General features: G+C 42.8%; 1 protein-coding gene across 6 annotated transcripts in view; it reads left to right on the top strand.

The window, feature by feature from the left end:
• MTSS1 (MTSS I-BAR domain containing 1) overlaps positions 1–23502 on the top strand; it is a 184192-nt gene that overhangs the window by 22873 nt on the left and 137817 nt on the right. For all 6 annotated transcript variants that reach the window (XM_045399270.2, XM_005564042.4, XM_005564044.4 and 3 more), the window contains exons 2-3: positions 3996–4057; positions 8600–8673. In XM_045399270.2, coding sequence (XP_045255205.1) covers positions 3996–4057; positions 8600–8673 — 136 coding nt within the window. The remainder of the gene's footprint in view (positions 1–3995; positions 4058–8599; positions 8674–23502) is intronic.

Below are 23502 nucleotides of genomic sequence, written 5' to 3'. Positions count from 1 at the left end.
AGAGCTAGAGTTCAATCCAAAAGATTGGGCTTCTGTACTTGCCTTCTTTATTCATCTCCTTCATTCTTTCAGTGTTCAGTAATTGGTGGTGTTGGTCATGGTGATGGAATTATTTGTTTTGGTTATCATCATTTTAAGGGAATGATCCCTGAGAGGTGAAATGATTTCCCCTAGTCCATGACTGGCAGGGCTGTGACTAGACCTCAGGACCCAGTGCTCCCTGCCCAGGCCACTGGTCCGTTCTGCATGTTCTCAATTAACATGCCTCACCTTTTCCTTTGACTTTTTTACTTTGAGACAGGGTCTTGCTCTGTTGCCCAGGCTGGAGTGCGGTGGCACAATCACAGCTCACTGCATCCTCGATCTTCCGGACTCAAGCAATTCTCCCACCTCAGCCTCCTGAGTAGCTGGGACTACAGGCATGTGCCACAGCACCCAGCTAGGTTTTTTTTTTTCTGTTGAGATGGAGTCTCGCTCTTTCGCCCAGGCCAGAGTGCAATGGTGTGATCTCAGCTCACTGCAACCCCTGCTTCCGGGGTTCAAGCAATTCTCTGCTTCAGCCTCTCGAGTAACTGGGATTACAGGTGCCTGCTATCACGCCCAGCTAATTTTTGTATTTTTAGTAGAGATGGGTTTCACCATCTTGGTCAGGCTGGTCTTGAACTCCTGACCTCCTGATCCACTTTCCTCAGCCTCCCAAAATGCTGGGATTACAGGTGTGAGCCACTGTGACTGGCCTGGGTTTTTTTTTTTTTTTTTTTTTTTTTTTTAAGAGATTGGGTCTCGCCATGTTATCCAGGCTGGTCTCGAACTCCTGGGCTCAAGTGATCCTCCTGCCTCGGCTTCCCAAAGTGCTAGGATTACAGGTGTGAGCCACTGCCCCGGCCCACCTTTTTCTTAAGAAATACTTTGATCATCTTAATAATATTTCTCCAGGCCTCCCTGAATGGGAGTGGTTGGTGTTTGAGAGAGGAGAGTCTGGCTCCCTGGTCCTTCTTCCTTGTGTAGCTGAGAGATGGTGGCACCTTTGCCTAGAAGTAGGTGAGCAGTGTTTCTGAATGTGCTCAGATTTCTCCGAAAGCTTTTCGTCATGTCTTGTGGCTCAGAAAGAGAAGGAATGGTCAGATGAAGCTGCTATTGGTTGCTTGAGCCTTTGTGTTCTTAGAGGTGCCAACTGCTGTCCCTCTGGACAGAGATCTCCAGTGGCCATCCTGAGGACTCTGATCTTGGCCCTTATCTCTTTAATTGGATATAGGTGTACAAAGACTGGATTAAAAAAATGATATGTATGTTGGGTATCATAATTGGAGTTTCCACTATGTCTTGATGGGCCTTCAATGATAGCCTGAGCTCTCACAAGTTTTCATTTGACATAAGTTAATATACAGTTTTGCTCTTGGGTGGAAGTAACTCCCAGGGCACACACTGGGGATGGAGGCGATGTCGGTGGGAGGGGGGCGGGGGGGGGGGAGAGAGACAAGACCCTCACACAGGTGTTGGTTGACAGTAGCTCAGGTGTAGCTGCCAAAGGGCCTCTGCCAGGAGCCAGCCAGCCAGGATTCTTGCCCAGCTGTAACTTAGTTTTCCGTAGGGGCGAATTGCCACTTAGAGGAATAAATCCAGAAACCTGCACTTGGGCCAAGCAGGTCTCAAATGCATGAAGGCAGAACTGATGGATGTAATCTAGCAGCATGTGTGAAACAGACTTTAGAGTTTGGGTGGATTGTAAATTCATGGTGCTGTTGTTACCAGAACCTCTAATTTGATCTGAAGTTTTAAAAAATGTAGTGACTTTATTGTTTTCATTAAAATGATACATGACCCTTATAAAGAAAACTCACAAGACTCTAGCCATAAAGGAAAGTACAAAGGAGAAAGCAACACATTGGTCCAGATTTTAACTCCCAGAAGTAACCTGTTTTAATATTTTGTAGACAATTTTCCAGATTATGTACGTTTTCAGACAGAATTGACAGCTACAGAAGTATATAAATAGGCAATTCTATAACAAGGTGTTCCTTGTTATAATGAGTGCTATGCATGATCTTTTGAAAAAACATACTTGGTTGTACTTATTTAGCAGAAGAAAATGAAACTGAAGTGAAGTAATACTATAATTGGTTCTTCACCACTTTCTTTAAATTGATTTCTCAGATGTGCCTTAAAACAGTGGTTCTTGACTGGGCGTGATTTTGTCCCCTAGGGGCCATCTGGCAATGTCTCATTTTTGATTGTCCCAAATAGGGGGTGGGGGAACACCGGCATCTAGTCAATGGAAGATAGGGATACTGCTAAACATCTTAAATGTGCAGGACAGCCCCCAAGACAAAGAATTTTCTGGCCCCAAATGTCCGTAGTGTTGAGGCTGAGAATCTGCTCTAAGGGTAAGAAAAAATGATGATTAATACCATTAGGAAGGTAAAACTGTTATGTTTTAGCTGGGTTGCAGTTTTAAACAGTTTTGATTGGGCTTCTGTAATGAAAGATGAGTTGATTAACCTCATTATAATTTCTTCCTCCTTTCCTTAACAAGAAAACCAAGAGGTAGCATATATTGTTTTTACCTTGTCAAGGTTCATAACATTTACACTCTATTCTGAAAACATAATCCCCAGTTGTTTAGTCTTAGTTTTGTTTTGTTTTATTTTATTTTATTTTATTTTATTTTATTTTATTTTATTTTATTTTATTTTATTTTATTTTGTTTTTTGAGACAGAGTCTTGCTCTGTTGCCCAGGCTGGAGTGCAGTGGTGTGATCTCAGCTCACCGTAACCTCTGTCTCCCAGGCTCAAGTGATTCTCATGCCTCAGCCTCCTGAGTAGCTGGGACTACAGGCATGCGCCGCCATGCCTGGCTAATTTTTGTATTTTTGGTAGAGACTAGGTTTCACCACGTTGGCCAGGAGGATCTCGATCTCCTGGCCTCAAGCGGTCCACCCACCTTGGCCTCCCAAAGTGTTGGAATTACAGCTGTAAGCCACAGCGCCTGGCCCTTAGTTCTGTACTTAAATGATCAATGCCACATACCACTTCTCAGCCCATTGTTTCACCTTTTCTGGGTTGATTTTGAGTCACCTCTTGGTTGGTGGGCTGTTTGATCTTGATATAAATTTAACATGTGTAGGAAGGGAGATGTTGGTCCCCGCTCTGCTTTGCCCTGTCGGACTTGCACCTGCAGATTTGAGTTTGTGTCTGTGCACCATACTTAGAGGAAGAGTAGAGAGACACGATGAGTGTTTCTGGGATGCTGTCGGGGTGTGAAGCAGGGTCCCGGGGAGAAATAGCGTTGGATATGAAAATGAATTTTGAAAAGACTTCATGTGGAAGCAGGATTATTGATCTTAACTGAGGGCTCCCAGAAGGTTACAGCTAGAACTACATAAACATCAAGGACAGGGTGGCTGATAATGGGCTACCCTGGGAAGGTGATGAGTTCCCTGCTAGCTGAAGTGTGTTGGGGAACCACCTGTTGCTATGCTGTCCCTAGGTGTTGGGCTTAAGCCATCAGATGAGCTGCTGCATTAGGTAACTTTCCAACCTTGAGAGTCTGATAGTCTAATTAATGCTTTCTGTAACCACCTGTCCTGGGGAAGCGCCCTAATCACTCCGGTTCCCTCCTTTGTGCTGTTTGGGGCAAGGGGGAGAACAGCCAGGGCCATGTTGCATTAGCAGGTGGTTCAGGGTGGAGCCTTACATGTTCTGTACACCTTAAATTTGGATCCACCATCTAACAACTCAAAAGTGTATGTGTGAGGTTCTGCCAAACTAGTTCAGTTGATGTTTGTAGTATTTACAAGATTACAGGAACTGAGCACATTCTAAACTGATTCCTGAGCCAATACATGTATATAGAATCCAGGAAACATATCGCAGACCTGCAAAGGAAGAGAACATACACAGATTGTTCCCTGCATGATTGGAATTGGGTGTTCTGTTAATGTAGTAATCAGATGTCTGTCGCAGTGTGACTTACTGATATCTTTGATTTGTCGCAGGGGAGCTATCCAGTTTGGGAAGATTTCATAAACAAAGCAGGAAAGCTGCAGTCCCAGCTTCGGTAAGTAGAAGCATGTGTTCTACAGGAAAAGGACAACATCCTCAGACAAGGATGGAGTGGGACAGACCAAAATGCAGATTGATTAGGGTTGATTCAGGAAGTGCTACAGATAGGGAAGCATGCGGTGGGTTCTGATTGGAGCATGATCACCTGTAGCCATATATCCTGGGCCCTGATTCCCATATGTAAAATGGGACTCATTCATGTCTGCTTTGCCTCCTTCCATAGGAATTTTGAGAGTCAAATGAGGTAAGTACTGTATGTAAGGTAGCAACAGGTAACATTTCTGTGTTGCTCGCTATGTGCCAGGCATTTGTTAACTTGTTTAAATCTCATAACCCCATGAGGTACATGCTATTATTATCCCCATTTTACTGATGAGGAAACTGAGGCACAGGAAAGTTAAATAACTTATCCATAGTCACATCACTAGTAAATGGCAGAGCAAGGATTTGGCTCTCTGGCTTGAGTCCATGTTCTCCTCCATTCTGCTTACTGCCTCTCCACATACAGAGTTTAAAACCTTGTGTTGGTTTTTTTTAACTCCACATTAGAATTTAAAACTGGTGTGGTGGCTCATGCCTGTAATCCCAGCACTTTGGGAGACTGAGGTAGGCGGGTCACGAGGTCAGGAGTTCGAGACCAGACTGGCCAACATGGCAAAACCCCGTCTCTACTAAAAATACAAAAATTAGCTGGGCATGGTGACGGGTGCATGTAATCCCAGCTACTTGGGAGGCTGAAGCAGGAAAATCGCTTGAACCTGGGAGGCGGAGGTTGCAGTGAACCGAGATCATGCCATTGCACTGCAGCCTGGGCGACAAGAGCAAGACTCCGTCTAAAATAAAATAAAATAACAAAATAAAATAAAACCTTGTGTTGACTATTGTATAATTCCATTTACATGAAATATCTATCAAAAGCATATCTATAGAGTGATGTCAATCAGTGGTTGCCTGGGGACAGGGTGAAGAAGGAGAGTGACAAGTGGGTAAGATGGATCTTTTGGGTTGGTGGAAATGTTCTATAATTGGATTGTGGTAATGGTTGAACAACTCCAAATTTACTAAAAATCATTGACTCATACCCTGAAAAAGGGTGTATTTTATGGTATGTAAATTATGCCTCCGTAAAGCTGCCTAAACAGGATCCAGTGCTGAGCTCTAAGGGGCTGTGATCGCCTAGTCTCGTGCTTGTTCACGTATCATGTGACATGAAATAGAAAATATGTCGGCATCTTCTTGTTAAAGCTCTACCCTTTTAAATCATTGTGGTGAAGGGATGCAATTACACTTAGTGGGTGCTTCATGAAGGACAGGACATTTTAAAAAGGAATTATTTTGATGGTCCTGGTTCACGGCATTTAGGGGATGACATTGGCTGGTTTGGATGGAGGAAGATAAAGGTTCAGAGAGAGCAGGCCAGGCAGGGGTTTTCCAGGATGAATAGCCATGTGGACGACAGAGAGGTGGGAGGGGGTGATGTGATGCTCTCGGGCCTTTGCCTGTGGACACCAGGGGTCACTGCCCAGAGTGTTAGCCATAGGACTGGAGGGTCCATGGCGCCCTATAGACTAAAGAACTCGGGAAGGGTGCGTCTTTTTTCTTTTATTCCTTCAGTTTTGTTTGGGGCCTGGGATTTCTATCCATGAACTGGAGCCTCAGACGGACAATGAACTTGGAATACCGCACCTTCCCCAGTTGTCAAGTCCTGTACTTAAGCCCTGTTTAAGCGCTTGTAATTACTTTCTGCTGGATCAGATACCACCTCCCCTGCTCAGGATTCAGGGCTCCTCACCTGAGTCCTTCACCAGCCTCACCTTATTTAGCTGTATCTACTCCCACCTCCATGTCTGCCATGATTACCATTTATTTTAGGTAACTTCATCTCCATCCTGTGGGAGGTCTCCTCCTGTAGTAATACAGTAAAACATTTAAATATATTTCCCTCTACTTTTTTAAGATTCAGCCTCATTTAACTGTCTGGCAGGCTTTCAGGGTAGACCAAGAAAATTGTTGTCTTCCCCTTTTGTCAGTAAGGATCTTGAAGCTTAAAGTAATGAACGGATCAGCTGTCTTAAACATATTAAGTAAAATTTAAAGTAATCTTAACTTATCCCTATTGGTGCAGGATACATTTTATATTATTAAACAATATTTTGTCCTGAAGGCAGGGACCATTTCTTTATTATTTTGTTAAACTAATAGTAGAGGACTGAGAGCAATATAGAGGCCTCATGCCCATGGTTTAATTTTGTGTATTAGAGAAAGGATGAAGTTTAGATCGCAGAAGAGGCATAGACGCCTTGGTATATTTAAGCTGAATCACTCCTTTGTGTTTCTGTTGGTTACAAGTTTGCTCTGCCCCATCAGAGCGGGCCGAGATGTCTTGTGACTATGTCAGACAGTGAAATATGACTGCCATTTAAAAGCCTCGAAATTGATCACCATCCTAATTTTCAGTGGAGCCCTGGTGACCGTGTAATACACAAGACACCTCTACAGCTGGTTCATTAAATTTGGATGATTGGCGTTGAGTTGGATGAGAATAAATCCAGCCATTGTGTCAGATATTAATTGTAAATCAGAACCAGCTATTTATAAATCCCAAGATGTTTGATAAAGCTAATTTTTCCAGGGTTTGTGTTTGATGTCAACTCTTTAAAAAATATGCTTCAAAGTGGTTTTCTGTATGTGTATGTCATTATTTTTAAAAATGTTGAGCAGAATGTTTTCTTGCTCTACTGGAAAATAACAGGCCTCATTCTGAAGTTTGGCTCTAAGGGACTGTTGCCTAGATTTTCCCAGGATCTACTTCCAGCACCTTCCAGGAACCTTTTGTTTCAAAGCTACTGTTGCTGATGTTTAAAGGCCATTCCTTTCCCTTTTTCTTTCTTTTTTCTTTTTCTTTTTGAGAGAGGGTATTGCTGTGTCACCTAGGCTGGAGTACAGTGGTGCAGCCATGGCTCACTGCACCCTTGACCTCCTGGATTCAAGTGGTCATCCCACCTCAGCCTCCTGAGTAGCTGGGACTACAGACATGCACCACTGTGCCTGGCTAATTTAAAAACACTTTTTTTTTTTTTTTTTTTTTTGTAGAGATGGAGTCTTAGTATGTTGCCCAGGCTGGTCTTAAACTCCTGAGCTCAAGTGATCCTCCCACCTCAGCTTTCCAAAGTGCTGGGATTACAGGCATGAGCCACTACAGCTGGTTTCATTTTTCTCTATTTTGAAATCTTCCCTTTCAAGTCCTTATTGTTATTCTTCCTTCAGCAACTTTGCATTGTTAGGAACACTCAATAAAGACTGGAGTTATATAAGAAATACTTGAAAACTAATACTTAGTTACAAGTTTGATTGTAAAGTCCTTGAATTCAAGTTCTAGGACTTGTTTGTGTGGAAGCCATGGCCCTGGCTTGGAGTGTTGACTACACTGAATGGTGCCTTAGATCATGACTCTTGGAACCAGTAGACCACAGAGGGCTCAGAGCATCTTGTGTCCAAAAAAATATGAAGAGCCCAGAATAATTTCTAGGACATAAATGACTATAGTACCTTCTCCTCATTCTCAACTTGTAGGAATTTGGCAGATTCGGTTGAAACAGTAGTATCTCAGTTTCATTATAACCAGGATCTAGGGAGAAAAGTCACACTGCCAGGATCTTGTTTTATAGTGAGTCAAGCCTAAGCCTGTGAGTCATGAGGCTGGGATACTTGGCCCAGCTCTGGTATGAACTAGGGCTGTGTTTGTGGCCTTGTATTTGTGGCCTCCGTTTTCCTATTCCTAAAAACGAACTGTTTGAACTACATGATCTGTCTTCCAGATTCCTTCCCCCAACTGATGTGTATATGTATATATTGCTTTCCTACTCCAAAATTAATTTCACCTCTACCGCTTCTATTTTTTAATGTTTTATTTTTTCTTTTAGGTAGAAATGCCTGTTTTCCTCCTGTAGAAAATTTTGCCTGGTGATAGGTTTTTTTGTTTGTTTGTTTGTTTTTTGAGACAGAGTCTTGCTCTGTCACCTAGGCTGGAGTGCAGTGTCGTGATCTCGGCTCACTGCAACCTCTGCCTCCTGGGCTCAAGTGATTCTCCTGCCTCAGCCTCCCAAGTAGCTGGGATTATAGGTGCGTGCCACCATGCCTGGCTAATTTTTTGTATTTTTAGTAGACACGGGGTTTCACCATCTTGGCTAGGTTGGTCTTGAACTCCTGATCTCAAGTGATCCACCTCCCTCAGCCTCCCAAAGTGCCAGGAATACAGGGGTGAGCCACCACGCCTGGCCCTGGTAATGGTTTTATATACAGTCAGATGAAATGGAATGGGAAGGGCTACTAGCGTTTAGCACCAAATGAACTGGATGTTATTCGAGTGGAGTACTTGGGAAAAAGTGGGTTCAACAAGCCAATGATTGTCCATGCTCAGTTGAGTTATTTCTGGAGGAAGGTTACATGTACTCCTTAGAGGTTTTAGGCCTTGAGCAGTAATGAATTTGCTAGGGAGAGACATTCCTCATGCTTTTGTTATCTGTTTGCATTTTAGGACAACAGTAGTAGCAGCAGCTGCCTTCTTGGACGCCTTTCAGAAAGTGGCTGACATGGCCACCAACACACGTGGTAAGCAGATGGAGGCTGACTCCCAGCGTTAACTGCATTCAGCACGTGATTTCTTTCCCTTGGGTGGCTGCACAAGAAGATGCAGCTTAAGTTATCAGAGCTGAGCTGACTCGTATTTTCCCATTTTTTAAAACTGTGGGATTCCATATATTAGAAGTTGCAACTAGTTTTCCGGATAATAAAGCACATGTGAAGAAGAATGAAAAAGGAAGAAAGTGAACCACCGTTTCTGCACGAGTTGGCTTGATGGATTTTTTGATCACTTTAATGATGTGCTGGTTGTGGAAGCTTGAGCTATGCCTTTGGTTGCAATTTGCGTTTTCCTCCTTCCATGGGTTTTCCTTGTTTGCTCGTGGAATGGGAAGCAGTATGAATGATTGGATAGACCATTTTTCTGAGTTTCCATAAAATGAGGAACCCTTTTAAAATAAGGATCTCATTGCGTTGTATCTATTTATGTGTCCCTCACATTTGACTGCAAACCTGTTGAGATAGAGACTATGACTTTCTCACGTCTGAAACCCCAAAACATAGTGCCTAGAGCATAGGAGATGTTTAAAGTGTGTTTATTAAATCAATGAAAAAAATTTAATGGCTTTAGCAAGTACTGAATCATATAAAGGTTATTTATAACATGTGAAAAGTATAAAAAGAAAATGAATGCCCTGTATGCCGGACCATCTTTAGAAATGCAACATTATGGTTGGGTGCAGTGGCTCATGCCTGTAATCCCAGCACTTTGGGAGGCCGAGGCAAGAGGTCCAAGGTAGATCACTTGAGGTCAGGAGTTCGAGACTAACCTGGCCAACATGGCGAAACCCCATCTCTACTAAAAATACAAAAATTAGCACTCCAGCCTGGGCAACAGTGAGACTCTGTCTCAAAAGAAAAGAAAAGAAAAGAAATGCATGCAACATGACCAGTAACAGATGGTTCCCCTATTCAAAGGGAGGAGTGTGCTTTCCTTTTCCTTGCAATGCAGCTACTCTCTCCTGCCTCTTACTTTGCGTTGTCTTTCTGGGTCTCCTTGTTGCACCGGCAGCTATAGGCCTGTTCTTTTCATTGTCGTGGTGACATTGGTAAATTTGGGTTGTAGGAGCAAGTGTTGGGGACTGCTCCCAGGCACATGAAAGTTTCTCCGAACCACCTGATGGGTACCTTCAGTGCAGTGATACTCATTTATCACAGGTGCTTAATTAAATATTTGAATGAATTTGCAGCAAGAACGCTTCTCATTCATTGAACAAACTCCTTTTATTTCAGGCACTGTCATGGGACCACAAGAAGCAATATGACTTTCCTTGTCCTGGAGGGGCTTACAATTGAGTGGGGAAAATGAGATGTATAAATAAAGAATTTCAGCATAGAAATAATATGTTTGGTATGGTAATAGTTGTAGAACAAAGTGCTAGGGGAATATAGAAGAGTGAGCAGTTCACTCAGGGAGTTAACAGGGTTTTACAACGTTCCCTTGGAGAATGCAGCAGAGAAATTAGAACCATGGTTTCCTCATCCAGTATGTCAACTTGGTGTGGATCTTATCCAGTATCTTTTTAAAAGTCCTTTAACAAAATTCCATAGCTTATGGGTGTCTGTTATAGAAACTTGAGAAAATACAGCCGTAAAGAGGAACTTAATATGCAAACCATTGCAGGGGTAATAGTATTGCATTTTATATTTTCTTCTACTTCAGCAGTGTGTGGAACTGGACTTGCCAGCCATATTGATATCTTTCTGTAATAGCCATTAGAATAGGTTTTTTTTTTTTTTTTTAAATTTTTTTTCCGGCAGAATCTCACTCTGCCTCTCAGGCTGAAATGCAGTGGTGCAGTCTTGGCCCACTGCAACCTCCACCTCCCCAGATTTAAGCAATTCTCCTGCCTCGACCTCCCGTGTAGCTGGGATTACAGGCATGTGCCACCATGCCCAACTAATTTTTGTATTTTTAGTAGAGATGGGGTTTCACCATGTTAGCCAGGCTACTCTCCAACTCCTGACTTCAAGTGATCTGCCCACCTCGGCCTCCCATAGTGCTGGGATTACAGGCGTGAGCCACCGTGCCTGGCCCAGAATATGTCTTTTTTTAAGAAAGCTGCTCTACTGTTTTAAGGAACTTAGATATCTGGCATTGCATGTTTGAGGCTCTGTGATAATAATGTTTTTATATTTTAATGTTTAATTCTTGGATGGATCCTATAGATGGACTGGAAAGAGATCCCCAGATTGTCCATAAATTCCTGTAGTGGGAACCTGGGATTTTGAAGATGCTGCTCCCAGAATGGTTCCTGGCGGGGCACTGCAGGGTCTGGAAATTGTCATCTTTGAAGGGAAGGAAAACAGCCATTATTTGTGCACAAAGAAACCAAAGAGCCTCACTGCAGAAGTGATGGGGGTAGAGTAGTAGTTTGGAGGGTGATGTATTTCACCAAAGGCAAATAATCTCATAGTGAACAAACCCGTGCTTTGACATTTTTTTTTTTTTTTTTGAGGCAGAATCTTGCTCTTGTCACCTAGGCTGGAATGCAGTGGCGTGATGTTGGCTCACTGCAACCTCTGCCTCTCGGGTTCTTGTGATTCTCCTGCCTCAGCCTCCCAAATAGCTGGGATTACAGGTGCCCACCATCATGCCTTGCTAATTTTTGTATTTTTAGTAGAGACAGGGTTTCGTCATGTTGGCCAGACTGGTCTCGAACTCCTGATCTTGTGATCCACCCGCCTCGGCCTCCCAAAGTACTAGGATTACAGGCGTGAGCCACCACACCCGGTTGCTTTGACATATTTTTAGACCATTGGATTTCAGATCATTTTTAGTGATGCCAGATACTTTCTGTTTAAAATCCGTATGTACTACTATTTTCATTGAATGTGGGAGTGTGAGAACTCTCAAATGACCTAAAAGTATATGGGTGATAGAAAGAAGGTATATTTTACAGAGATAAGAGAAACTTGAATATCCTTCTTAATAAGTATCAGAAGTGACTTCTATTCATTTTTGCTTAAAAATTTTAAAAATAGAACATTCTCTTTAGTTTAAAAAATTGAAATAAGTAGGCTGGGTGTGGTGACTCACACCTGTAATCCCAGCATTTGGGAGGCTGAGGCGGGTGGATTACCTGAGGGCAGGAGTTCAAGACCACCCTGACCAACATGGTGAAATCCTGTCTCTACTAAAAATATAAAAATTAGCCAGACATAGGGGCGGGCACCTTTAATCCCAGCTACTCGAGAGGCTGAGGCAGGAGAATCACTTGAACTCAGGAGGTGGAGGTTGCAGTGAGCCGAGATTGTACCACTGCACTCCAGCCTGGGCGACAGAGCAAGACTCTGTGTCCAAAAGAAAAAAAAAAAATTGAAGTAAGTGTGTAAAGTAAAATCTACCCTCCCCACCTCCCCGCCCCTCCCGGGAGTTGGGTTTAGTGTCATTTACAGATGTTTTTGCATATATAAACAAACATGCCTGGGAGAAAAAAACCCAAAAAACTAGTTTTCCACAACATGTGGAATGACACATGGAATAAAATATACCTGTGTGACCTTTTTCAGAAGGTAGCCCCTGACAAACATTGTTCCTGTGCTTTTTACAGCATAGTATATTATAGTTACCTTTCCAGTACCTATAGATCCACCTGATTCTTTCTAGCGGCCAAATGGAATTTCTGAATATAGCACTGTCTGAATATAGCACAGCTGAATCATTATTCTATTGATAGATATTTAGGTTATCTCCAGGTATTTGCTACTACAAGGTCTGCTGCAATTAATGCCCAAGTATATATCCTTTTGGAGTCCTACAAGTGATCTATTTTTAATGATGTATGGATCACCAGGGAAATGATAATCTGTAAAAAGCGCTTCAAGCTGTTTTGGTCAGCAGCAAATAGATTTGGGCTTAGGGTTGGTGTAGGCGGTGACTCTAACAGAGTGTGTGATTTGATATCTACCCTCTCCAGAAAGAGTATCCTTGGTTCACTCCCTTGCTTAGCGCCTTTACATGTATTTTTTTTTTTTTTTTAAGTCTCTCTTGATGGAAGTGGTAGGAGGGAATTACAATTATTATTAAGTACATCTCTTCTGGGCAAGTGCCCAGAATTTCAAGCAAGCAGGTTGCTGTGGTTTCCAAAATATTAGCGTCTCATATTGTTTCCAAAAGGAAACAGCTTTGAGTGGTCTTTGTCCTTTATAGGAAATCTTTTGCACTAGCTATTAATAAAATTTACTTAGGAAAAACTTTGCAAACTAGTCACTATAAGAGCAAAATCAATCTAGTCATTATGTACCTATTGTTCAACAGAATGTGGAAATATGTTAGAACTTAATTGCTTTCATTGTTTTTTAAATGAAAGTGTGTAAGTGGATATTATAATGTGTGTATTTGTGTTAATAATTAAACTATAATGGAATTCCAATTATTAGCACTAGGCAGAGTTCCATATTTTGTTGATTTTAGACTCTGGATGAATATACAATTTATTTTAAATATGAAAGTACCATTTTCTGTATTATTGGACACAAAAAATTGGTTTCTAGGTATCTGGTAGACATGGAACCCAAGGCTTTGTGGAGCAGAGTCTCTGCTTCCTTCACATCCATAATGGACCAGCATGTGGCTCTCACAGGAGCTGAGAATGTTTGAGCTGAGTGGCATGCATTTGTCTGGGCTACTTAAAAAAATAAGAAAAGGAAAATTAAGGAAATTAAGAAACAGATGATAAATACCTACCACATAGGCTATGGTGAGAATAAAAAGACTTAATACACATAAACCACTCAGAACAGAGCCCAGCCCATGGTACACATTCAATAAAGGCTAGCTATCCTGATTTTCAGTCTTAAAATCATGCCTACTTTTTAGGGTAACAACTTAAAGAATCTGGACATTAAAGATGATCTAGTCTGCCTGGATCCATTTCCTTCCTTCTGAGAATCTGAAATGTCCTCCTCAGGCATTGGATGTATTATCATCTAAACTTTCCTGAGATGGTTGTTCAAAACCATAAAAGTAATTACAGAGGCAGATGAAAAGGAGAGTCACACAACACTGCTCTTCAAAGGCCCTTGCTGACACAAGCAGATGGCACAGTGGACAGGATGGGCCAGTGCTGACTAAGAGGGAGTGTATCATCCACTCCGTACTCCGCGCAAGTCCCTGATGTGTCAGGGCACAGGCTTACAGGTGTTCAAATGTTATTCCCCATTTTGATCCTGAATGCGTTAAAAAAAAAAAAATCTGTGTAGCACAAAAAATAATCTATGTAGTTGAAATAACAAAAGTCTATATGCAGTAGTAAGAGTAACCACTAGCTTGGGATCTGGGATGCGTAGGTTTGACTTTGTGCCTTTGCAGCTATGTGATCTTGAGTAAATATTTCCTTTCTCTGGGCTTCCATTTTCCCACCTATAAAGGGTCTAGGAGACTAGATGATCACAAGTACTTTTTTTTTTTTGGCTCTAATATTCTATGGTTTTAAATCTTGCCTTGGTGCTCATTAACTATGAATGAAGTTGGACAGTGTAAATTTCCTTTTCTATATTATCTTTAGAGCTTCCAATTTTTGCTCTGACGACAAAGGAAGTAGAGGAAGCAAGATTAAGCCAAAGATAATGGAGAGAGAAGGTTAGAAGAGAAAAAGGGAAAAGTACAGATGGGCATTTGGGTTGAGGCCTCTTCTCAGACTTGAGTGTGTGCAGGAGGAAGGCAGGTGGACGCTGGACCTTCTAGGACAGGCATCGAAGGGTGGACCAACAGACATGTGCTTTAGTCAGTGAGTCTGGATCACTGAGGTTGATGAAGAAAATTGCTGATGGCTTAGTTCTTACAAATGTGTTACACGTTTGCAGTACAGATTTTGGTAAATGCCATGGTCTCCAGATCTGGCATTAGGCATCACAGATACTCAAGAAGTTCACTTTAAGGGACAGATTTCAGGGCCCTGTCACTCCCATGGAATCAGAATAACTAGGTGAGCCCCCAGAATCTCCAATTTTGAAAAGCTTTCCAGGAGATGTTGCTCTCCAGTGAGGTATGTTTGTGCTGTCCTGTAAAGCCTCTTGCCATCTTGCCGTAACCCACCTGTCCAATGGCGTCTCCCTGCCCATGGCCGGCAACTGCACCCAGGAAGAACTGCTCACTGTTTGCTGAAACCCTTAAAACCCTTGATCCCTATCTGCTGGCACATGTGCATTCCAGGCCCAGAATGCCCTTTCCAGCCCTCCCCCTCTTAACCCTGTTTGTATGCATGAGGATCTGCTGCGGATCTCCCGGGGGTTTAAGAGCTGTATCACTTGTGAGACCTTTGTCTCCCTTCAGGAAGTAAACTGGGTCCTTGCTCAGGGCCTCAGGGGACATGCTGGGGTTAGAGGGGTCCCCTAGCTGTGCTGTCACTACCTTCCCCACCAGATTGCAAATACCTCCAACAGGGCCTGCTCCTTTCTGAGGAACTCACATTCCCAGATGCTGAGTATCTGGCCTTCAGCAGGCTGCAGACCCATCTGCTGAATGAATGACTGTGCACAAACAGCAGCTTCCACTTTCATGCAGCCCTCATGGATCCTGGTGGGAAGCCCGTCAGCTCTTGGGCAAGGGACTGTTGGGATGGGGTCTTGGCAGGATTCCTCCCTGGAGTTCAGAATTTGAATCTTGGTGACCCCTCCCTGAGGTCAAGTCTCTGGTGCAAGGGACAGCTAGGTAGAAGGCACCCACCCTGCTTCAAGGATAGAGTGGAGGAGGGGAGGGAATCTTGCCTCTGAGGGGAGAAGGTGCTGGGTTATTTGGGTTCTCAGCTGGGTTGTTTCCTGGCTCCAGCCAGACTGCTCTTGTTTGCTCCTGAGTTTTATTTTAACCAGATTGTTTAATTGAGACTTCACTAGCCTTTAACTTCTGGATTGACTTTGGTGTTCAAGCCCAGAACTCTTTCATGTAATTAGAGTCTTAGTATTTCTACCTAGCAAACTTTTTTTTTTAAAAAAAAGATTGATAAATAATAATCTACATGTTATGGGGGTACATATGATACTTTGATAAATTCATATAATGTGTAAAGTTCAAATCATTTGAGAGGCCGAGGTGGATGGATCACTTGATGTCAGGAGTTTGAGACCAGCCTGGCCAACATGGCGAAATCCTGGCTCTACTAAAAGTACAAAAAAAATTAGCTGAGCTTGCTGGAGGGCCTTTAATTCCAGCTACTTGGGAGGCTGAGGCATGACAATCACTTGAACTCAGGAGGCGGAGGCTGCAATGAGCTGAGATCATGCCTCTGCACTCCAGCCTGGGTAATGGAGCGAGACTTTGTCTCAAAAAAAAAAAAAAAAAAAAAAAAAAAAATCAAATCAGGGTAATTGGGGTATCTATCACCTGAAATATCTGTCTTCTTATTGCTACCTAGCAAACTCTTTAGCCTCAAATTGAAAACAATTTTTTTCAAATTAAAAACATCATATAAAAGGCCCTTCTTGCAGGTCTGGAACTGAAAATTCTTTGGATATTACCATAAAGGAATGTAGTCAAATTTCTTCATTTGATTAAAAATAAAAAGGCATATCAGTTGGGCACGGTGGCTCACGCCTGTAATCCCAGCACTTTGGGAGACCGAGACGAGTGGATCACGAGGTCAGGAGTTCGAGACCAGCCTGGCAAATATGGTGAAACCTCATCTCTACTAAAAATACAAAAATTAGCTGGGCATGGTGGCAGGCACCTGTAGTCCCAGCTACTTGGGAGGCTGAGGCAGGAGAATTGCTTGAAACCTGGGAGGCGGAGGTTGCAGTGAGCCAAGATCGCACTGCTCTATTCCGGCCTGGGCGACAGAGCAAGACTCGGTCTCAAAAAAAAAAATAAAAAATTCTAGAAACTATCTAAACTGTATATATATGTGTGTGTGTTTGTGTACACATATGTATGTATGTGTATCCATATACTTTTTATATTGAACACTTTTTATAATCTCAATCTTACGTAAAATACAAATAAAATCTATAAAAATGGTTGATATTTATAATAATAGGCAACATAGCTAAAAACTGTGGTTATTATATAAGCATAGCTTCAAGATAAATTTCCCAGCTCCTGAGCCTTCTATACACGGATTTTAGAGCTGCCATTGCCTTAGCAGGAGGTGATGTAAAAAGTATTGTTTTAAATGGATTCGTAAATGTACATTCTGCTTTAGGTTTCATCATTTTGATGTTTTGCCACTTCAATTTGTCTTGCGTCATTTTAATTTGTTAGCACAATATATTTAGTCATATACATCTGCGATGAATAAAACATCTTTTTAAAAATGGCCCAGGCATGTGAAGTTTGTCTTACCATTTTCCATTTTTAAAGCTGTCATGTTTTGGAGTATGCTTTCTATGAAACTTCAGTCTTTGTATTGAGCCTAGGACAGTAGAGTGTCATGCATTTTTAGCATTTTTACAACTCACACTATACATAAGGACTGGAAATAACAAATGAATCTGTATATTTATACAGAGTGTTTTTATTTTATAAATTTTAAAAAATACCTTGTTTTTGATGTTTTTCAGTTGATGGAGTTACAGTTGCTTATGTGTTTGATTATTTTGATGGGCAAGTACATATATTTAGGAGATTTGTAACCGTGAACCTAGCATTACCGCTGATAAAACGAATCCCTCCTTTCTAATCCCATCGATCTTTTCTTGATGTAAGAACTGATGCCTGACGACAGCACTGTTCCCCATTTGACAAGTGGCCTTTTATTATTGATCTTTGGTTGGGTAGCAACAGTTGCCGGAGAGAATTGTTCATTGTGGTCAACCAGTGTTCCTGCCTCAGTAGTGATTTGCTTTTAACCGTGTCTTCCTGGAATGACACTTGAAAGGGCAGTCATCATGTGTTAGCCCAGAATGAACTCACCGGAATCCCACATTTACCAGAACATATCCTGGATCCCCAGGGCAGGATGTCACCAGAATTCTATAATCCTCCAGCAGGGATAGTGAGGGATATCAAAATTCCACACCTAAGCATGCATGTCTGTCCTGCTCAGGATTATCTTATCCCTAACAGAGAGAAATTCTTGCCCCATTCAGTGGGGTTTCCCCATTAGGCTTTAGTGTATTACCCCAGATGATAACTTGAATTACGTCTGGATGCGTGTATGCTGTTCTCTGTCTAACCTCAGCAGCCTTCACCAATGCTGGTGAATTTGGTGGTGGTGGTGGTGGTGGTGGTGGTGGCGGTGGCGGCGGTAACAGCGGCAGTGGGGAGGAAGGTCCAAGGTTGGAGAGGATGTGTGTTTTTATGGGTGACTGAGTTGATTTGTGTGCAGCATGGTTATTTGTGTTGTTAGGCAGTTTACATAATAAAGTGGTTTACTCAGCATTTTCCCTCTTCCAGCTAACAGAGCCACCGTGCGTTTTGTATACAAGCACTGACAATTCTCCTCTCCTCTCCTCTCCCACCTCTTTCCATCCTAGTTCTTACCTTTGCTTCCCATAGATTGGCTTTTTGTTTTGGCTTAATAACTAATACCCCACCCCATCCCCACTGCCACACACACACACACACCTTGTAGTCACTTTTGGTAAAGCATTAGCATTCATGAAAGAATGCAGTTATTTTAGTTCATGCAGATGAAGCAAAGAATTTTTTTTTTTTTTTTTGAGATGGAGTTTCACTCTTGTTGCCCAGGCTGGAGTGCAATGGCACGATCTCAGCTCTCAGCTCACTGCAACCTCCACCTCCCGGGTTCAAGCAACTCTCCTGCCTCATCCTCCCGAGCAGCTGGTATTACAGGCATGTGCCACCTTGCCCAGCTAATTTTTGTGTTTCTAGTAGAGACGGGGTTTCTCCATGTTGGTCAGGCTGGTCTCAAACTCCCGACCTCAGGTGATCCGCCCACCTTGGCCTCCCAAAGTGCTGGGATTACAGGCGTGAGCCAGCATGCCCGGCCAATAATTTTTTTTTTTTTTAATGTTCTCTTGTGACGAATCATTTGCCATAGAGCTACGAACTTGGTTTGGTCTGCTCTGCCCATCTTAGATAAAAATAACCATGTGGAATGTAAATGTGAACTTGAAGACACTTGAAGTTGTCAAACTAGTATTTTTCTAGGACGGATCTGTTCAGTCAGACCACATAGATTGCCTCCTCTGTGCTCCCTCTGAAAAAGTCTCAGCTAGAAAACACGCACAAGATGTGAAAGCTACTTGGAACTAAAATTTTCACTTTAACCTGCGCTTGTGTCCTCCGCTGTAGGAAAAGTGTTGTTACTGGAAAATAACTCAAGGAATAGTTATAGAATACTAAGAAGGTCTTCTGTCACCGAGAATTTGGCAGTGAATCTTCCTGACTCATTTTAAATAAATTTGATTTGTACACACTTTAAGAAAGCTTAAAGTGAGAACTACTTGGAAGTGGTTTTTTTGTTTTTTTTAAAGTAACTATCTGGCCTTTCATTTTTAAGAAGATACAGGATTTTTTTTTTCTTCTGCTCATGTACTATCGAGTGCAACCTTTTCATTTTGACTAGGGACACTGAGTCTCAGTGAGGTCTCTTGTCCGAGCTTACCCAGCTAGGAAGAAGGAGAGTGGGGATTGTAGCGTGATTTCCCGTGAAAACCACCTAAGCAGTTGTTAGCTCTGCCTTCTGGGTTTCGTGGTGAGGGGAGTTCAAGGAGGACATGGCACAGGTTGTGAAAAACATCTCTGTCCTGTGCTCTCAGCCGGTGATTGTTTACAGACATTTTGGTTTGCTTGTTTGTTAATAAGAAACCCGTGGTCATCTGGTTTCCAAAGCAGCTGTCTGCTTCCATTCTGGGTCTTCGTTTCTCTGTGGAACATATTTTTGTTTTCTGTTAGCTCTTTGGAAGCGGGGAGGCTATTTTTGCTTGTATTTTAATCATTTGTTTCATTTGACATAAGCTTCTTAACTGTAAGAATAATGAGGCTTCAATTCATCTACATTGCCTTCAGTTCATCTGCACGCACACATACACACACGTACACACACATATACACATACACACAATATACACACAACACACATGTACACACAACATACACAACATACACACATAGACATGTACACATATGTATACATACACATCATACACGTACACACATACATATACACACACATGCACACACACAAGATACATACAACACACATGTACACATACATACAACATACACATATAGACATGTACACATACACACATACACATGTTCACACATATATACACATACACACACAAAACATACACAACGTACACATACACATATATACACACAACGTACACTTATGCACATACACACGCACACATGTACGCACACACAAATACACGTTTTTTGATTCCCAAATGTTTACAATTGCCATGGAACTCCTATTTCTAGTAAAAGACACTGCTGTGGTAATCTGCAGCATTTCCTGCTGTGTGTGCTAGGGCCCAGGGACCTCGGTTACCATGGAAACTAATATCCAGCCGCCCGGGTGGTACTTCCCTTTAGAGCCGCATTTGAGCGCATTTCACAGTTCAATACAATGCTGCTTATTCCTGCCTTTAAAATCAGGAAAGGGGGCAAAGCTGATTGATTACAAGTAAAATGAAAAAATACTGTTTCTGCTAAGACAGAAAGGGACCTTTAGTACGTGCCCTTTTAATGTGATTGTCAGAAGTAGGACAGTGCACAGTGTCTCAAAGATGGCCAAAGGATCTGATACAATACAAAAGAATTGTGGAGGCGACAGTAAACCTTCTTCTTCCTGTGCTGCTGATCCACAGGCTTCTGTTTGAGAATGACTGGCCTGCGAGGCTGACAAGGGCATTCATCTGCTGGCTCTGGTGGCGTCCATTTGGTTCACCAGAAGGGCTTGAGGGCAGACAAAAGACCTTGAGCTCTCTGCGTGTGCCTGTCATCCTGTGTTTCCTGACCCCTGTCTCTCTCAGAACCCACTCACAGAACCAGATCCGAGAGCCTGGGAGAGCTTGCCCGGATTTCAGCCTTTGAGTTGCCACTTAAGCACGTGATTGCCATCTGTGCTTGCTTAAAGGCGGATGCTGATTAGGAGAGTGATACTTCATTTGGATAATACGATTTAAGCCCAAGTGCAAGATGTGTTGCTTGTGCTGGAACTGCAGGAAATATGAGCCATGGAAACGCACCACCCAACCTCCTGTAGTGGTCCAGGTGGTCCTGCCGGTCACTGTCCACAGTATGTCTGTGTGGGAGACGACAGTGATCCCAAGCCTTGGTTTCCATGCAGGTATATGGACTCCTGCTTAATGAGATTGGAGGATAGTAATTGCCTCCACCCTTATTTAGATGATGCCCATCGCTCTGGCTTTGTGTTTTCAAATGTGTTTGGAGAAAGCGAGTGCCGGGAGAGTGTGCTATTTGGAGAGCTCAGTCCAGCCTCGGTCTTGAGCATCAACTGTGGGTCCTCTGCTATTGGGGCTCTCGACTCACCCGCCAGCTGCCTTATCTCAGGTTGAGGAAGGGAGTGGGAGCCCCATTTGCAAATGAGGCAACTCTTGGTGACTTGAAGTCACCTGGTTAAAATGGCACACAACTTCGAAGCTGCATGCCATTTTAACCAAGTGTGCCAGACACTCGTTTCTGGAGTGTGTATCTCGTCTGTGTGAGGCTCCGGTCCCACATTCTTCCCACCTCAGGGATCAGTTTATGGAAGCACCTCAGCATTGAGACCAGGGCTTCTCAATCTGTGATTTGGGGCTGGATAAATATTAGTCGTGAGGGGCATGCTGTGCATTGTAGGTTGCTTAGCAGCATTCTCAGCCTCTACCCCCTCTCAGTTGTGAAATCCAAAAATGTGTATTGAGATCGGCCCTGGTTGAGAACCACCAAGCTAGACCTATTTGGGTTTTGTTGGGCAATTTAATGAAACTATGGCTATGCCTTTTTTGAGGCAGTTGTAACCAGCTTGGTTCATTGAAGCTAGGTTTTAAATCATTCATAACTAAGTTCTAATGTTAGGAACTGGACAGTCCATGCATTGTTTCATCTGAAAAATGACTACTCTGCCAAGTTGCACGTATACAACTCTATAAAGAGTCCACATCTTACTAAAAAAAAGACCGCTTCCTTTTTACCAGAAGGTCATTTCCCGGAGTGAAAATATGCAGGTCTTTTGTTGTTGTTTTCAGAAGATTAATTCAAATAAGAATAGGAATGGGGTGAACAGAGCGCTTGAGTTCCCATTTGTGTCGCGCTGCCTGCGTGATGGAGAGAGGGCTCAGCGAGGTGGAGCCGGATCGGGAGGCGGCTGCAGGCCCCCTCTGCCTGCTCACAGCTGTGTGGCCCTGGGTGGGTCAGGACAGCCGGACACACCTCAGTTTTGTTGTCTGTGAGATGACAGTCAGGTCTGCTGCACCTGCTTGTCAGGGTGATGGTGGAGTCAAATGAGGTCGTAGTTGTGAAAGCATTTGATAAATTGTAAAGCCCAGGCAGCTGTGATGAGAGGTCGCAGTGCTCTTGTGACTCGGGACTTCAGGGGTCCCTGGCCACCTTCCGACTGCTGGCTCCTTGGTCACTTAGAGACGCGGCGTTCACTTGGGTTCCACCTTCGCCCCGCGTGGCCTGTCCCCTCCCGCTTGTCTGTCTCCAACTTCTGCAGCTGTTTGGGATCCAGTTCAGTCCCTGTTTTCTCCTGAATGACTTCTGGCATTTTAAAATTATTTTTTATAATTATTATTTTAAACAAATATTTTAAGTGTGATGTATGATTATAATGATTGTTAGTTTATTGTATGGTTTGTGATTAGATTTGGGGGATGAATGGTGTCTTGAATGAATGTGGGGTTTTTGGCTGTTTCCCCAGTACATGCCCCATGTGTATTGAATATGTCATCCTCCCCTGCGTCACGCACACTCGGAATGGCCTCTCCCTTCCCTCACCTGCAGGCTCTGACTTACCCTCCAAGGTTATCTCAGGCGGTCTCTCCTCCAGGACGCCTTTCCTCCTTGAGGGGCTTGGGAGCCCCCGAGAGCTCTGCTCAGAATCTGGGCTTTGCTGTTGTATCCCTGTACTGTATGTTAACTGTTCCCTGGTCTGGAGATTCTCCCACCTTGGCCTCCCAAAGTGCTGGGATTGCAGGTGCGGGTCACTGCATCCGGGCTCCTTTCTTTTATTTTTTTCTCATTGAGGTGAAATTCATGTAACATAAAACTAACCATTTTTAAGTGAACAGTTAGTGACATTTTGGACATTTTTGCAGTGCTGTGTAACACCACCCCATCTAATTCCAAAACGTTTTCAAACCATTCCAAAACCATGAAAGAAAGCCCTGTACCAGGATGATGAAAAGGTTCTGGAGATGGAGGTGGTCATGGTTACACAACAATGTGAATATATTTAATGCCACTGGATTGTGTATTTAGAAATGGTTAATTAAAATAGTGAATTTCTTGTTTTATATTTATTTATTTACTATGAGAAAAACACACAAAATCTCATACTCATTAAGTAGTTACTCCCTGTCCCCACCCTTCCCAGCCTCTGGCACTGTTTTGTGTTTTATTGTTATAGCTTTAGCCCCTAACATAGTAGGGGCCAAATAAATCTTCTTTGAATGAATGGAATGAGTTTCTACTTGAACGCACATTTATCTATCTAATGGCTATGTGACGGGCACAGTTATCTTTAAGGACATTTCTTTGAGATGTTTCACTAGCGTTTATTTAAGGGATTTTCTACTTATCTCCCAGCATCTCCATAGACATACCTCTTAAACAAAAGCTAACTTTGTAGCTTATCTGCACCCCTCTTCATTATCTTTAGTTGACATTTGGAGCCAGTGATGGAACCCGGTGCTATCTGTGTGGCACACTCACAAACAAAGTGT

This window comes from Macaca fascicularis, chromosome 8, assembly GCF_037993035.2.
Source record: "Macaca fascicularis isolate 582-1 chromosome 8, T2T-MFA8v1.1".
NCBI classification, from domain to species: Eukaryota; Metazoa; Chordata; class Mammalia; order Primates; family Cercopithecidae; genus Macaca; species Macaca fascicularis.
The sequence above is the reverse complement of the archived record's forward strand: the minus strand, read 5'-3'. Positions and strand labels throughout refer to the sequence as shown.